At 45.6% G+C, this 14,144-nt stretch overlaps 1 protein-coding gene across 4 annotated transcripts; it reads left to right on the forward strand.

The window, feature by feature from the left end:
- Positions 1-315: 315 nt before the first annotated feature.
- On the forward strand, positions 316-12,444 carry ikbkg (inhibitor of nuclear factor kappa B kinase regulatory subunit gamma). Of its 4 annotated transcripts, none has more exons than XM_015356953.2 (16): positions 316-572; positions 1,691-1,871; positions 2,637-2,893; positions 3,224-3,316; positions 4,641-4,763; positions 7,095-7,259; positions 7,384-7,460; positions 7,674-7,748; positions 7,891-8,026; positions 8,422-8,537; positions 9,068-9,220; positions 9,626-9,716; positions 10,417-10,560; positions 10,648-10,784; positions 11,407-11,492; positions 11,753-12,444. In XM_015356953.2, exons 2-16 carry the CDS (start codon positions 1,709-1,711, stop codon positions 11,911-11,913), a joined length of 1,977 nt encoding a protein of 658 aa, XP_015212439.1. In that variant the 5' UTR covers positions 316-572; positions 1,691-1,708; the 3' UTR covers positions 11,914-12,444. The 4 variants fall into 4 exon arrangements, with proteins under 4 accessions (XP_015212439.1, XP_069041489.1, XP_069041493.1 ...); XM_069185388.1 differs by having other exon boundaries at positions 2,637-2,878; XM_015356282.2 differs by lacking the exon at positions 316-572 and adding an exon at positions 753-1,317.
- The last annotated feature ends 1,700 nt before the right edge of the window (positions 12,445-14,144 follow it).

Below are 14,144 nucleotides of genomic sequence, written 5' to 3' on the forward strand. Positions count from 1 at the left end.
TGCAGGAGTATTCATACTCTTATCTTTGTGTTAACCAAAAGTATAACAATGCGATTAAATATTATTTGTTGTCCTTTTTTAAATCAGGTATTAATCACATGCCAGTGTTATGACATCACACCGCTGCGAGTAAACGCGTGGGTTGTGTGAGGGGGAGAACAAACATTTACAAGAATAAATGGGCTGCATGTGTCGTATGTTATTCTAAGCAAACAGCACGGTAAATACAAACATGACATTTTAAACAAATTTGCGACTGCAGCCCCCCGCGAGGGCCGGTCCCTTCCCCTTTAAGAGCCTCGCGGCCAATGGGGCAGCTCGCGGAAGTGTAGGGCGCTGCGCGGGGCCGGGGATTTCCTGCGCGAGCTAGGAGCTGGGCCGGGGCGCTGGGACCGCGAGGACAGCGTGCAGCAAGCCGGGGCTGAGCGGCGCAGGCGCTGCAGAAAGCAAGTTCTGTTGCTCCATCTGCTGAATTTAGGCGACATGCGTTGAGCCCACGACTGTGCGACTTGTGAATCGGAGGCGGAAACGCGGACTGGACTCCCTTTAAATCTGCAGCTTATAGACCCGGGGTGAGTGTGGAGACCCGCCGGGGAGCAGGCTTACGGAGCCGAGCTGTTATACATCTCTCCAGGAGTATCTGCACAGCCCTGTCTTGGCCCTAAATCCGGGACAACTCTAACGCAGAGCTCCGCCCTGCCCTTCAGGGTATGGCAGGAGGGGTCTGAAGCGGTTCCGAACTGCAGAGCAGCTCCTCGGATCCTCAGAGCAGAACAGGAGAATTAAAATTCTCACGACTTGCAGAGCTCGCTCTGCCGGACGTTGTATTAATGTGCAGGGACTCCGCCGACAGTGCTTACGGTTTCCCGAGGTCCAGCACGCTGGTTCAGATTGTTAATATCCCCAACCATAGTTCAAAATAAATACATCCGAGAAGTATCCTGGGTGTGTTTTGTTGTGAAGCGATGTGCGAGACCACGAAGGGTTAATATCGCCAGAGAAGTCGCCCGGCCGCGTCACCCCGGCCCCTCCCTCCATCGACTGCAGCGAAACTGAAAGCGGCTGTTCAGCCGGGGCAGATTCAGGAAGATAGGGCTCGGGCGAACGGGACCTTCCCGTGGATCGGAACCGGCCGGGGACGCGGCTGTTCCGCTGACACTGTAGCGGGCGGGTTCTGGTTCGGCTCCAGCGTCTGGACTCTGAGCAGGGGCTGGCACTGTGCTCGGTTCACACTGCATAGCCTACGACACAGCTTGATCGCACTGATTTCTGACTTTTTCTTCAAGGGTCTTTTTTAAACGTTCACGAGCGGTAAAGGTAAACACTGGACCCCTGGTTACTGTTCAGTTTTCATAATCTGGTTACCACGAGGGCTGTTTCTGTGGTCTGCTAAACCGTAATTTTAACAAGATCCCTTCTCTCGTGTGTGATTTGATAATCTCTTAATGCATAATATTGAAAGGGTTTGGGTTCGTTTTAAAGATTAAAACTGCTTATTGTGTGGTGGGGAAGCAGAGTTGCTTTCAGAATCTCTTTAACTTGAGTGGGAGCCCACTTAATAACTGTTCAATAAAATACTCATTTTTGCAAGTCATGGTCTTGGTTAGTTTTAACAAACCAAGTCAGTGTCTTTGTACTTATCAACAGGAGAAGCGATTGACTAACGAACTCTGTGTTGCTGTTTGTTCAGTTACAGCGTGTGGAGACCATGGTCCAGCCCAAAGGCCTCATGGGTAACGAGCTGAAGTCAGACATGATTGGTGGAGACGGGTCGATGGGGCTGCGGGGTCAGGGGTCGACACAGATCCCCCCAGAGCTGGCGGGCAACGAGATCGTCCAGAGGCTGCTGGCAGAGAACCAGGACCTGCGAGGTACCAGCACTCTGCCCCCGATCTGTGACATTGATCAGGACCCCAGGATAAAATACATTAAACTTGCGAGTGCAAAGTCCTTCGACTGTCGGTTCTATCGATCATTGACTATGACTGAGTTGTCTGCGTACCGCTCTGTTACTACACTTACTGTCTTCCCGTGCTGTTCAGGTCTTTGGTTAAATTTCCGACTGCCCTGAACACCAATCACGTGACTCCTGCCCTGTGTGGCACTCAAGCCCATACAGCCTTGGAGTCTGGGCTAAACACAGTCCCCCTGAAACTCCCCCCTGCTCGTTGTTGAAGGAATCGCTCACTTCCTGTGTGGTGGAGCTGCTGGTGTAGAAAGGCAGCTCTGCTGCACTTCAGGGGTGAATGGAGTGGGTCCCCTCTTATATGTGAGGTGCTTTGGATTCCTGTGGAAAAGCACAATTAACACTATTATATTGGAAATAACAATAGGCTTCTCCTTCTTTGAAGCTCCAAAGCACATGTATATTAAAGTGTCAAGAACTTTAGTCAATCAGAGCTTGCACTGTTCCTGTGTAGAGTGTGACTCTTGTCAGTGTCGAGCTGAACTGTAACAGATCTCGGTGTAGTAGCTTCCACTGTTTTGGGTTTTGCGAATCTCTGGAAAATTAATAATTCTGTGTATACCAAAGGAGTTTTTTCTAAAATTAATTGAAAATCTTCCTTTAGTATGGTCTTCTCTTTTTACTCCTTTTCTGCTTGCTGAACTGGATTTTTCTTTCCTGTGCTGGTCAGATGCTATCAGGCAGAGTAACCAGGCGCTGAGGGATCGCTACGAGGAGATGCTGAGTTTCCGGCTGAAAAACCGCCAGGAGCGCCAGTTTCTGATGGAGAAGTTCAGAGAAGCCCGGGAGCTGGTGGAGCGGCTCAGCAGGGAGAACCATCTCCTGCAGGGGCAGCTGAACCGCCATCTGCTTCAGAACCAGAACCACACTCTGAGCCAGAACCCCAGCCCATCTCCCCAGAGCAGCCGCCAGGTACCCAGTCCTGAGGTGTGCAGATGTTTCAGCTGCAGATTAATATGTAAAATACTTTGTTGTGGTGATTAAAGTTAGAAACTGCTGGAGCTTCTTGGTTTCTTCATTAAATCTAGATGGGTCTAATAGCTAGAGTAACAGGAAGTCTCTCCTTACCTGCAATTTAGGCTTTCGCCTATCTTGGTTACTCCCACGGTTGAGTGTTCATCAGGGTGCATCCTGGGGGGTCGCAGGCCTGGAGCAGCTGAGCTTGACATTCCTGCTCACTCCGTAAATTTCCAGTTGCCGTTGTACTGTGTGCAGCCCTGCTCAGGAGCGTGATGGTGTCTGTGTTGTGTTTTGCAGGAGAGCCTGGACAGTAGCTCAGAGGAGGGGGTGCTGGAGGCAGGAGTGAAGGCAGCGAGGGAGAGGCAGCCAGAAAGCCCTCCTCAGAGCATGGTGAGATGCCTCCCGGCCGCTCGAGCGCCGACTAACCTGCACTGCACGAGCCGACGCTGTGCTGATACTGCACTCACACTGCCATTGCACTAACCACACTGAGACTGAGCCCCAGAGCTGATCACTGATTCACTGGGTTAGTGCTGTAACACGCACTGGACTAATACTGCTGAAGTATGAACAGACTCCCATTGAGCACAAGTTTTATTTTAGGTTGTATGAGTTGCAGTCTCTCACATAGAGCTACCCCAGTTACTAGAAATTGTATTATAAAAGAAAAACATTTTCAAGAGTACAATAAGTTAAAGTCCTAAGTATATCAGTTTAAATAAATAATTTATAAGTACGGTTTGTGCTATAGAGTCTGCAGCTGACGAAACCTGAAATGAATGACTGAAAAGGGAGTTTATCAGTGATCGCTGTGTCGCTGCACTGACTCCCAGTCCGACTGGTGCAGCAGCCTCATCTCTATTCAGTGTTGCTGGACTGATGGTCAGCTGAGTGATTAAGAACCTGCCAGACCTCAGTTCCTTCAGTGATGCTGCAGCTGTAGAAAACTTTCATGTTTAAGAGTTTGTTTTTGGAATAAAGACTCCAGGAGGAGAGAATTGAAAAGGTTCCTCCCACCGGGAAAAGAGCTGGATTGTTATTCATTCTACCTGGAGTATTTTATGAAATATAGCATTGACTCCCCTCGGAGTCAGGGCAGCCCAGCCAGGCTCTAGAGCAGTCCTGGGGGCTGGTGTGTACAGCAGTGGTGTAACCAAGCACAGGATGTCTTTTCCTGTTGGCAGCTCTCTGACCAGCTGCCTGCATTAATATGGGGTTTGCTCGTGGTACAAAATCAAAGAAAAGGCCTTTGAATCTTTCATAATGAGTTGTAACATTGAGAATAATGAATGCAAACGAACAGAGGAGAGGAAATGAACTCTGCTTGGTGCTCCTGAGTGCTGTGTTTGCTCGCTGTTGTCTTCTTGATTCGGGGTGTTGGAATCAGTTCCTGAAGGAGCCCAAAGTCTCGGCTTTTGTCCTGCTGAGCCTCTTGGCTTAGTGAATGTGACAGGCTTGGTTAGTGGAGGAAAAAGGACAGTTTTGTAATTACTGAATACTAGTTCAGTTATTGTAATTCGGAGGTTTGAATTGAAATGAAAGCCCTAGATCCCCAGTGCCCTGGGAACTGAGTTTGACTCCCCCCATGAGCTAATCAGTCAGCAGGGGGCTGGTTGAGCCGTCACAGCCTCTCCTTTCTTTCTTGCTTGTGTGACTGCGAGCACTCCTGTTGAGCCAGAGGTCTGTGAGTAAGTCTGTGTGTGTGTGTACTCAGGCTCTTTCCAGTGCGTCCAGCTCAGTGTGCTCCCAGGGCACTGTCACTCAGAGCCTGTTCGACAGCCTCTCCTCCGAGCCCGAGCAGCCCGACTGTGGGGAGGCCGAGAGAGTGCGCAGCCAGGTGAGACACACGGGCACGGCAGGGAGGCCGAACCCTGCCAGACCCCTTCTCTTTCGAGGCATGGTCTCAAGATCAACCTGTTGTGTTTGGAAGAATGTGCCCTTTCTACAACAAAACAAAATCAAGATGATGTTTATTATGGTTCAATTAAAAGAGTTTCCTGAAAAGAGCTTGACTTTTAGAGAAACAGTCACATGTGGCAAAACCTCACTTTAGAATCATTTACATACGAACAGCTGTAAATGAGAAGAGGCCATTCAGCCCCTGTTAGTGATGTTAGTGATCTGCATACAAAATACTTGCACTTGTCTACGTGAAGTATCACCTGGCAGATGGTTTTACAGTCTTACTTTGGTAACATCTGTGGTAATATGATTAGTTTCCAACCCTATACCAGGATTCAGATTTCTGATTTGAATTGGGAAGAACAGTAGTCCTACTACAGGTCCTTCTGAGACTCCACTAACCAGCCCACTTTGAACATCCCCCTTATCTGTACACTGCTTTCTGTTTCACTCAATCCAAACATGAGTTTCCTTGAATGCTTAGGGCCCCTAATTTGAGAATTCAACCTTAAGAGTGTGTTTATCGAAAAACATCATAAAATCTCAATACACCATATCATTGGCGCTGTGCATATTTATTGCTGCTGTTAATTAAGAAAATACCTTCCAAGTTGGTTAGGCAATATGTATCTTTTCTAAAAACTATTTTTACTGTGTATTATGATCCATATAGGATATTTTCTAACTAAATTCAAATTATTATGCCCTTAACTTTACAGAACAGAAGTCAGATATTTGGCTTGTAATTATTCTTTGCCACCCTTCAACCTTGTCACCCAACCCGATGTAGGCTGGGTTACTACAAGGACACTTTTACGGTGTGTGGTTACTGGTACTACAGTTATTGTTTTAAAGAATTTGTAAATACTATTAAAAAGAAACAAAATTATTAAGAATGTAATTTGCCTTCTACTCTTTTATTACACATCTGTGTTCTCTAACTGTACTTGTACATCTTGCTTGCATGTCTTCAGAACAACTACAGTATTCCAAAATTACATGTATCTACAGCATCTGGAAGACAAGTTAGACTCTGGCTGCACACCATGTATTGCCATGTGTTTCAGGCTTTCTAGTGTAAACTGAAAACTCCTGCAATTCTGCCTCGTTTTGAGTATATTTGAGGATATTTTCATGAGCAGTTGATGAGTTAATTTCATATATACTGTTTTTGCAATTGTGCATAATATAGGTTGTGCGATGACTGTAGCAGTAAAAATTGAACAGATCAAACTGCTGTGTAAGGCTGGGCTTATTTTGTATCCAGTCAATGTGGCGACAAGATGAATAAGGCACTGTGCCTCTGAGATCGACATGGGTTTGAGTCTCTTTTGTAGTGTTAATATCCTTTGGCATATTTTTATACCAATGGTTGTGGGGGCGAGCTACCCAGCAATATTGTCAAAACCGATACCTTGGCGTCTTTCAAGAAACATCTGGATCAGTGTTTATCAGATCAGTTTGTTTCTAACAACTAAATGGTCAAGTGGGGTTGAATGGCCTACTTTCATCTGTAACCTTACTTCTGTTCTTAAGGGCAAAGTACCCAACCCTACTCCCGAAGCAAAAAAGCCCACTGCCACTGGCATCTTAACAAGCCAGGTGCTGGGCTCCTGCTGCCTCAGGGTTATATTTACAAGTATGTTTGTTTTGCTGGAATGTAAACATGGTTTTCTGTTTATTCTTTGGTTTATAATTACAAAATGAGATGACTAGACTCCAGTTATCACCAATCCCAGAGCAAAACAGTTAGTTTGGGTAATAAGTCTAGACTTGTTGCTATACTCTTTTTCTGTGAAACTGTCTCTTAAGAGTTTACTGGAAAAACAGTGTAATGCAGCACAGCTGGGATTTGAGGCACCTCCTGTGAAATCTCCTGTGGCAGAGAGCATCCTAATGGATTAGAGATCCCAGATGTGTATGTTTTCAGTGGTTTAGCAGGGCTTGAAAGTTCTGCCCCTACCCAGTGTCCAGGCGTAGTGAGGACACCGTGTCCGGTGTCCGGAGGATGTGGTCCTGCCTGAGCAGGCATGATGGGACCACACTGGAAGATGTTTTTCTACCCGTGTCTGGTTGACTCTGTGTAACTTCAGGTTTTATGTACCATTTCCCAGTGGACAAAGATCTCACTAGAACTGTATGATTAAGGAAATAAAGTGAGCAGTGACCGAGAAGGACAGTGTGTTCATGTTCTGAGATGCAATTTAAGTTCTCAGTCTTCTGCATGTTTCTTTCCTTGGCCTCTCTGCCCTCTCCCCTTGTCCAGCCCAGTGAAGGAGCAAACGCATTCCTGAAGCTGCTGAAGGCTCACAAGGAGGAGCTGGAGGAGTCGCTGAGGGAGCTGAGGAGACGCAATCAGCTGTTGGAAAAGGAGAAGGAGGAGCTGTTAAGTGCCAATGTCCAGCTGCAGAGTGAACTGACCCAGATTAAGGTGCATTTGTACAGCAGTACTGTTACTGTCCAAGACAGCAGCCCTGTTTAAATTTTTCATTTAATAATTACTCAAGTTGACATAACCCCATTTGTGTTTCTCCTCATGTTGCTGTGCTGTGCAGGACAGCAGGGAGCCTGAAGGGGGCAGTGAGGAACCCCAGGGCACAGTGACCCAGGAGAGACTGCAGAGGGCCAACAGGTATAGAGCACCGACTCTTTAGTCTCACTCGGATCTCTGTCGCCATAAACCTTGTTCTTTGGAAGGTGAAAGGGATTAGAATTCTGTATTGTCAAAAAAAATAACTAACATGCAATGATATTGTTAATTAAAACTCCAAAAATATATGTCGGTATCATGTCACAAGAAAGGCTAACTGAGTTGTGCGAATGCTGTTGTCTGTGCCGGGCTCAGTGCTGATGAGACGGGCTCGGAGCTGCGCAGGAAGGTGGCCCAGCTGTCGGAGCAGATCAGCATCACAGACGCCAGGTAAGGTGCATGCGAAGGGGAGGGGTGTGCTGCTGGAAAGAGGGGGAAAGAAGCAGTTTCGGCCGTGGAGCCTTCCTTGTGTGTGTTACAAATACTGTGAATGAGTACAGTGTGTGCCTTTGAATGCACTGTCTGCAAACAGGAAAGAGCAGTTGGAGACTGAGTTGCATGCTAAGATTGAGGCCTTGAAGATGGCAGAAGCCCGGCTGGAGCATTCGGAAACCTTGAGGAAACAGCGGGATAGGGATCTACAGCTCGAGAGGGAGCAGAGCCTGCAGGTACAATGTGACACTTGTGCTGCCTGTGCTCACCCGACTCATGGCTGAGCCGGTCATCAGTCATCTAGCAAATGAAAAAAGTAAGGCTTTCAGAAATTGTGTAGCTTCTGTGGGCTAAACAGTTTGGGATTTAAAGATTTTAATAAAAGTGCAGTGGGATTCTCATTTCTTCATCTGGAGGACTCCATGCTCTTCTGGCATTTACCATAGCTGAGCACTCAGCAGTTCAATTAGACTGTGATGAGTTGTGATGGTGAAGTAGTGAATAATGGTTGCCAAGGAGATTCTTTCGGACCTGGAAGGATTCAAGTTGAAGTTTTGTGTCTTTGTGCTGTTCCATGTGTCTGTGTGTCTGCGACACCCTGGTGACTGAGAGTCTGTGTGCTGTCTCCCAGCTCTCGAAGGACAGCGAGTCTGTGAAGGCCCAGGTCACGTCTCTGCTGGCAGAGCTACAGGAGAGCCAGAGCTGCCTGGAGAAGAGTGAGCAGGAGAAGGACATGATGGAAGACAAGTAAGTCTGCATGAATAATCTCTGCAGTTTCACTTCTTTATGACAGAGAAGTAGAGTAACTCACTGTTTCAGAGGGCATCTTCCCTTCAGTTAACATGTACATGTGATAGTAGCACTCCATTACTGTGTGGTGGAATCCAGACTGCAGAATTTATGATTGTTTTTATTTTATTTCAATGGCAGATGAACATTGTCGTGATTTCAGACAGTGTTTAGTGTGGTTGTATCTATGTAGAAACAGCACATCATCTGTCAGCTGTTTGTATGTGTGAAGACACAAGTGGAAACTTGTTAAGCGTGATTCAGTGCTGATACTAGAAAATGGTTTTGCACAGTGAGTTATTAATGCGGGGAATGGATTGCCAACCCACGTTGTGGAGGCTGATACGCTGGGATCTTTCAGAGTTCAGCTTGACGCGGTGATAGAATCACTCAGTGAACAGGAAGATGGAGAGCTGTGATGGGCTGAATGGCCTGTTTGCGTCGTAAGATTTTCTTATGTTCTTATGCGTGTGCATGTGCATGTCCAGGCTGCGCAGGACGAGCGAAGCGCTGCAGTCTTTGGAGAGGGAGACGGAGCAGATGAAGAAGCAGCACAGTGTGGCCACTGATCAGCTGAGGCTGCAGACACAGAGCCTGGAGTCAGCGCTGAAGACAGAGAGACACATCGTCACCGAGGAGAAGTGAGTCAGCTGTGCAGTAGAGAATGTAACAGTGCGTTTTGTAGCTCTACAGCAACATGTATCTGCCTTCTGGAGCTGTTTTCAAGCTAAATCTTTCAAGATGGTGCACGGTAAAAATACAAAGCAGTTATTTTGTGGTCATGTCAGTCCATTTTCAGTTTGTGTTAAAGGACTCAACGCTGATTATTTTGAATGCAGTTTTGAAAAGGTTTTGCAAGACTGCATGAGAACCACATAACCTTCACTGCGATGAACTTCACAGTCCAGTGCAGCACCACAGAAGAATGCAGCAGGCAGCCACATTGGTTTCATTACCTTCTGTCTTAGACTACTGTTATCCCTGCTGTCAAGTGCTTTGTATTTTCGTGTCAGTCGCTCTGTCTCCACTCTCCCCCTCTGTTGCAGGCGGAAGCTGGCTCAGCTGCAGCATGCCTACACCCAGCTCTTCCAGGACTATGACATGAGACTGAAGAACGAGACAGCTGCCAAGCAGCGGGTCTGTCAGCACTCTCGCCCATTTGTCTTGCTGCGTGATTGCTGCCTGTTTTTTATTCGCTCAGTGCTGTCAGATTGAAATGTTGGAGCATTCTTGTACTGTAAAATTGTCCAGATTTCCCATAAATGCTCTGCATACTGGGTATAGTCCTTTAATTACTCAGTAGTATTTTTATGTTACAGGTTAGCATGATGTGTATACATCCACATTTATTAAAGGTTATTAAATGATAAGGTATAACATACTCGATGGTAAGCCTTTGATGTGCAACATATCGCTTAAGAAACTTTTGTGGATGATGGACGTTGTCTGTATGTTAAGGTGGCTTGGTTTTGTTAGTTTTAATGTGTTCTGTATTTTTCTACAGCAACACAATCATTTTTATCGATCAAATCTCAATGAACAATCTTGCAGCACTGTAGCAAGAAAAAAATATAAAATGTAATTCCTCCCTGAATGATTTTGTTTCTATGTTGACAAAATTAAGTTCCCTGTTTAGGAACAGCTGTGGTATAAATATCAGCCCTTTGCATGAGCACCTGTGTTACCCCTTGCATGAAGCACAAGACGAAGTTGTTGGATTTGCCTGCTCTGTATTCTCCTCTGTGTCTTGATTGTGTTGCTCTGACGGCAGTGTAGTGCACTGCATTAGAGGAGGCTTAATCAGTCTGAAGGCTATAGTCTGCCTCTCTGTGTCCAGGGTGCTGAGCTGGAAGACCTTGCAGCTCAACTTCAGGAGGCAGAGAGAGCTCTGGCTATGAAGCAGGACCTCATCGACAAGCTGAAGGAGCAGGTGGAGCAGCAGAGGGGAGCTCTGGAGACCGTGCCTGTTCTTACTGCACAGGTAGACTCGCTCAGAGACTCAGACACTCACTGACATTGAGCTGCTGGCAGGCACACACCCGCATTGAGTGACTGTGCTGTGTCCCAGGCGGAGATCTACAAGGCAGATTTCCTGGCAGAGCGCGAGGCTCGGGAGAAGCTCCATGAGCAAAAGGAAGCTTTGCAAGAGCAACTTGCCCAGCTGCAGGTGGACAGAGAGCGGTTGCTGGCGGAGGGGACGGCCAGGTCAGTGCTGTCTTGCACCCCTTGTCTGCAGTAAAAACCTCTCTTCCAGTTTTATCTTCCTCTATGTTGTACAGGAACACCTGAAATTGAACACCTAATCCGTTGATGTCTTCATTGCTTTTTACCTTAATCCTGCGGTAGTTCAGGTAGGCAGCTGCGTCAGCATGCGTAGGCTGCAAAGGAACAAGTAAAGGTTTATTCCCTGCTGAAAAGAGAAGAAAAGAAATGCAATGTTCCAGCTGTGGAGCCTTCTTTGGGTGACCCTTCCACACCCAAGGAAGGCTCCACAGCAAAAACATTGTTTCTTCTCTTTTTAGCATGGAATAAACTTTTACTTGTTCCTTTAATCCAGCAGTGTTTGGTTTGGATTATTTTAACATTGATGTACTTTAGTGTATTGGAACACGTGTACTCTCTGCAAGGGGAAATTACAGTGATGTGCACATAACATAAGAGTGGTTGTTGTATTAGCTGTGCGGAGCAAAAAGCCACTTTTATCCTGGGAGAATGGTTCAGACAGCATACAGACTGTCTAACAGTTTAATATAATGCAGCACAGGCACTTGAAGTGAACATTAGCACCCTACTGATTACACTCACAGTACTTGTCTCCCTCTTGCAGGGCCCGAATGGAGGAGATGCAGCAGAGACATCTGGATTACCACCACCAGCTCCCCCAGCAGCGGCCACTGCTGCCCCCTCAGCCTGGTATATTCATGACATTTCCTTCTTGACATGGATGCTTGGTTGACAGCAGTGCAGTGAACTGGATTGAGTTGAAAAGCAATATTTTATTGTGTAGAGTGCCTGTTGGTTAAGCAATTCAAAGTGCCTCTGATAAAGGTTCTCGTCCTTTTCTTCGAGGCTCTGGTGTTCATATGCTTCACTTATGTCATGGTTCCTTGTTATCTCTCCCTTTCTTTCTTTTTCTCTTTGTGCCCCTATCTCCTGCCCCCCTCTGTGCCCAGGTTTCCCCGGAGCCACAGTGCCGTTCAGTCCCGCGCAGGACCTCTCCCTGCGGAGGCGCAGCATGACAGACGAGCTCCCCGACTTCTGCTGCCCCAAATGTCAGTACCAGGCACCCGACATGGACACCCTGCAGATCCACGTCATGGACTGCATACAGTGAGAGATGGGGAGGAGGCCAAAGGATTTCCTGAGGAATATTTTTACAAATTTTGCGAGAAGATCACGGAGTATATTTGAGTGTAAATACTTATATAAACTAGCAGTTAAATTCATACACCCATTAACTTTAATCCTCTGTGTGAATTCAGTTGTAAGAGTTTTTCCATAGTGGAGTTGTGTACTAAAAACGAGGTCTGTACGTGTTGGCAAGACAGGATTCTGTTCGAGTCATTCGTCAGGTGTGACAGAGGTTAGAATTGAGAGGGTGTGAGAAAGCCTCAAGTCATGGACCATTTAAGAACTCTTTGTGCATAACATGTCCATGTGTTGAAATATGCAATATTGTGAAGACTGAATTTGTATTTCTCTTACTATTCTTCATAGAGAACGTTTCTTCCACTGTGTTGCCATGATTGTGTCCTTTTAGTTCTAAGTGTCACTTGTTCACTCATTCTTCTGTTGATTTTGAATCATGGGTGTTCCTTCTATTTTTATTGTTTGAATTATTGAAACAGAGATTTGCTACAATACAGTATATTTGTCTTGGCTTCTTTTTTGGTTTTTATTGAACCTAATCTATTGCGCTGTCTATATCACATGGTCACATTTACAGGGTGTGTTTGTGATTTTTTCAGTGTGGTAGCAGTTTATGAACACAGAGCAGAGTGTTTTTAGTTGGCTCGTGTCATAATTGCATCAACTATAAAACCTATCTGACTGGTGATCGTGTTCATCAAAGCCAGTCCAGTCCGGGTCACCTTGTGCAGCTGCCAGGCCCACTGATCACCTCGCAGTGTCTGCCGATACCCCAACCCCTTCCTGCAGCCTTCCAGAAATACCCCCAAAATACGCTTGTGGACACATTTATTTTTATTAATCTCTCCTTGATTTATGCGAGGAAATAAGTAATTTCTGTATGAGGTTGTCAACAAAAACTACCAAAAATGCAACACAGATCGAATCCTTTCCTTACATTTGTAACCCTGCTTATGTTCCCAAAAGAGTCACTTTGATTTCTGCCAAACTTCCCATGTTTCTGATTTCATGTGCTGCCTTCCTGTGTGCTCTACACACTTGAGCTCTAAGACAGGCCTGATGTTTGCAGAATGCTGAACACATTTATAGTAACCGAAATCTTATACATGTTGTTATGCATATACAGTTGTGAGAAAAAGTTTGTGAACTCTTGGGAATTATATGGATTTCTGCATGAATGACTCCTAAAATGTGATCTCATCTTCATCTAAGTCATAGTAATAAAGACAGTCTTATTTGACAACACGTACAACATTTTACATTGCTATAATCTTTATTGAACAAATGGTTTAAACAACCAAGGTCATTGATGGAACAAGTATGTGAACCCTTATGTTTAGTAACTAGTGGAACCTTCTTTATTGGCAGTAACCTCAACCAAATGCTTTCTGTAGCTACTGATCAGACCTGATCAGTTCATGTATATCTGTGGGATATCTTGCTTGAATGGCCTGTTTCAGATCACACCACAGCATTTCAATGGGATTGAAGTCAGGACTTGGCTGTTCGAAATATGAAATTTCTTCTGTTTGAGCCACTGTTAATTTACTTGTTGATTTACTCCTGTGTTTTGGATCATTGTTGCATGACACAACTTCTTTTGAGTTTTAGATCACAGACAGATGCCCTGACATTTTACTGTAGAATGTCCTGATACAACTTGGAATTCATTGGTCCCTCAATAATTGCAAGCCGTCCAGGCCCTGAGGCAGCAAAGCAGCCCCACCGTTATACTTCCTCCACCATGCTTCACAGCTGGGATGAGGTTTTGTTGTTGGTATTGCAGTGTTTTGTTTTCTCCAAACATAATGCTGTGTACATTTACCAAAACGTTCAACTTTTGTCTCATCTGGCCATAAAATATTGTTCCAGTAGTGTTGTGGAACATCCAATGAACTTAAGATGGGCAGCAATGTTTATTTAGGAGAGCAGTGGTTTCCTCTGTGTTAACCTCCCATGATCACCACTCCTGTTCAGTGTTTTTCTTATGGTAGACTCATGAACACAGATGTTATCAAGTGCAGGAAGTCCTCTTGATCGGGCCATATGGCACTTCAACAGATTTCTGTTGTGAAGGGCAGGTAAGCAAACTTGTGTGATCTTTTTATTCGTCAGCGAAGGTCAAACCCACACCTGACTCATTGATTGGAATACCTGACTCCAATTAACCCTCTTTTCAAGATGTCATTATCCTAG

The sequence above is a fragment of the Lepisosteus oculatus genome, chromosome 2 (genome assembly GCF_040954835.1).
Source record: "Lepisosteus oculatus isolate fLepOcu1 chromosome 2, fLepOcu1.hap2, whole genome shotgun sequence".
Classification (NCBI taxonomy): Eukaryota; Metazoa; Chordata; class Actinopteri; order Semionotiformes; family Lepisosteidae; genus Lepisosteus; species Lepisosteus oculatus.

Bases quoted from the DNA above. Each gene is read 5' to 3' on its own strand.
- ikbkg (XM_015356953.2), top strand. From the start codon at position 1,709: ATGGTCCAGCCCAAAGGCCTCATGGGTAACGAGCTGAAGTCAGACATG. The intron at 9,221-9,625 runs GTGAGTCAGCTG...CCTCTGTTGCAG, and splicing joins CACATCGTCACCGAGGAGAA to GCGGAAGCTGGCTCAGCTGC. The intron at 10,561-10,647 runs GTAGACTCGCTC...GCTGTGTCCCAG, and splicing joins TGCCTGTTCTTACTGCACAG to GCGGAGATCTACAAGGCAGA.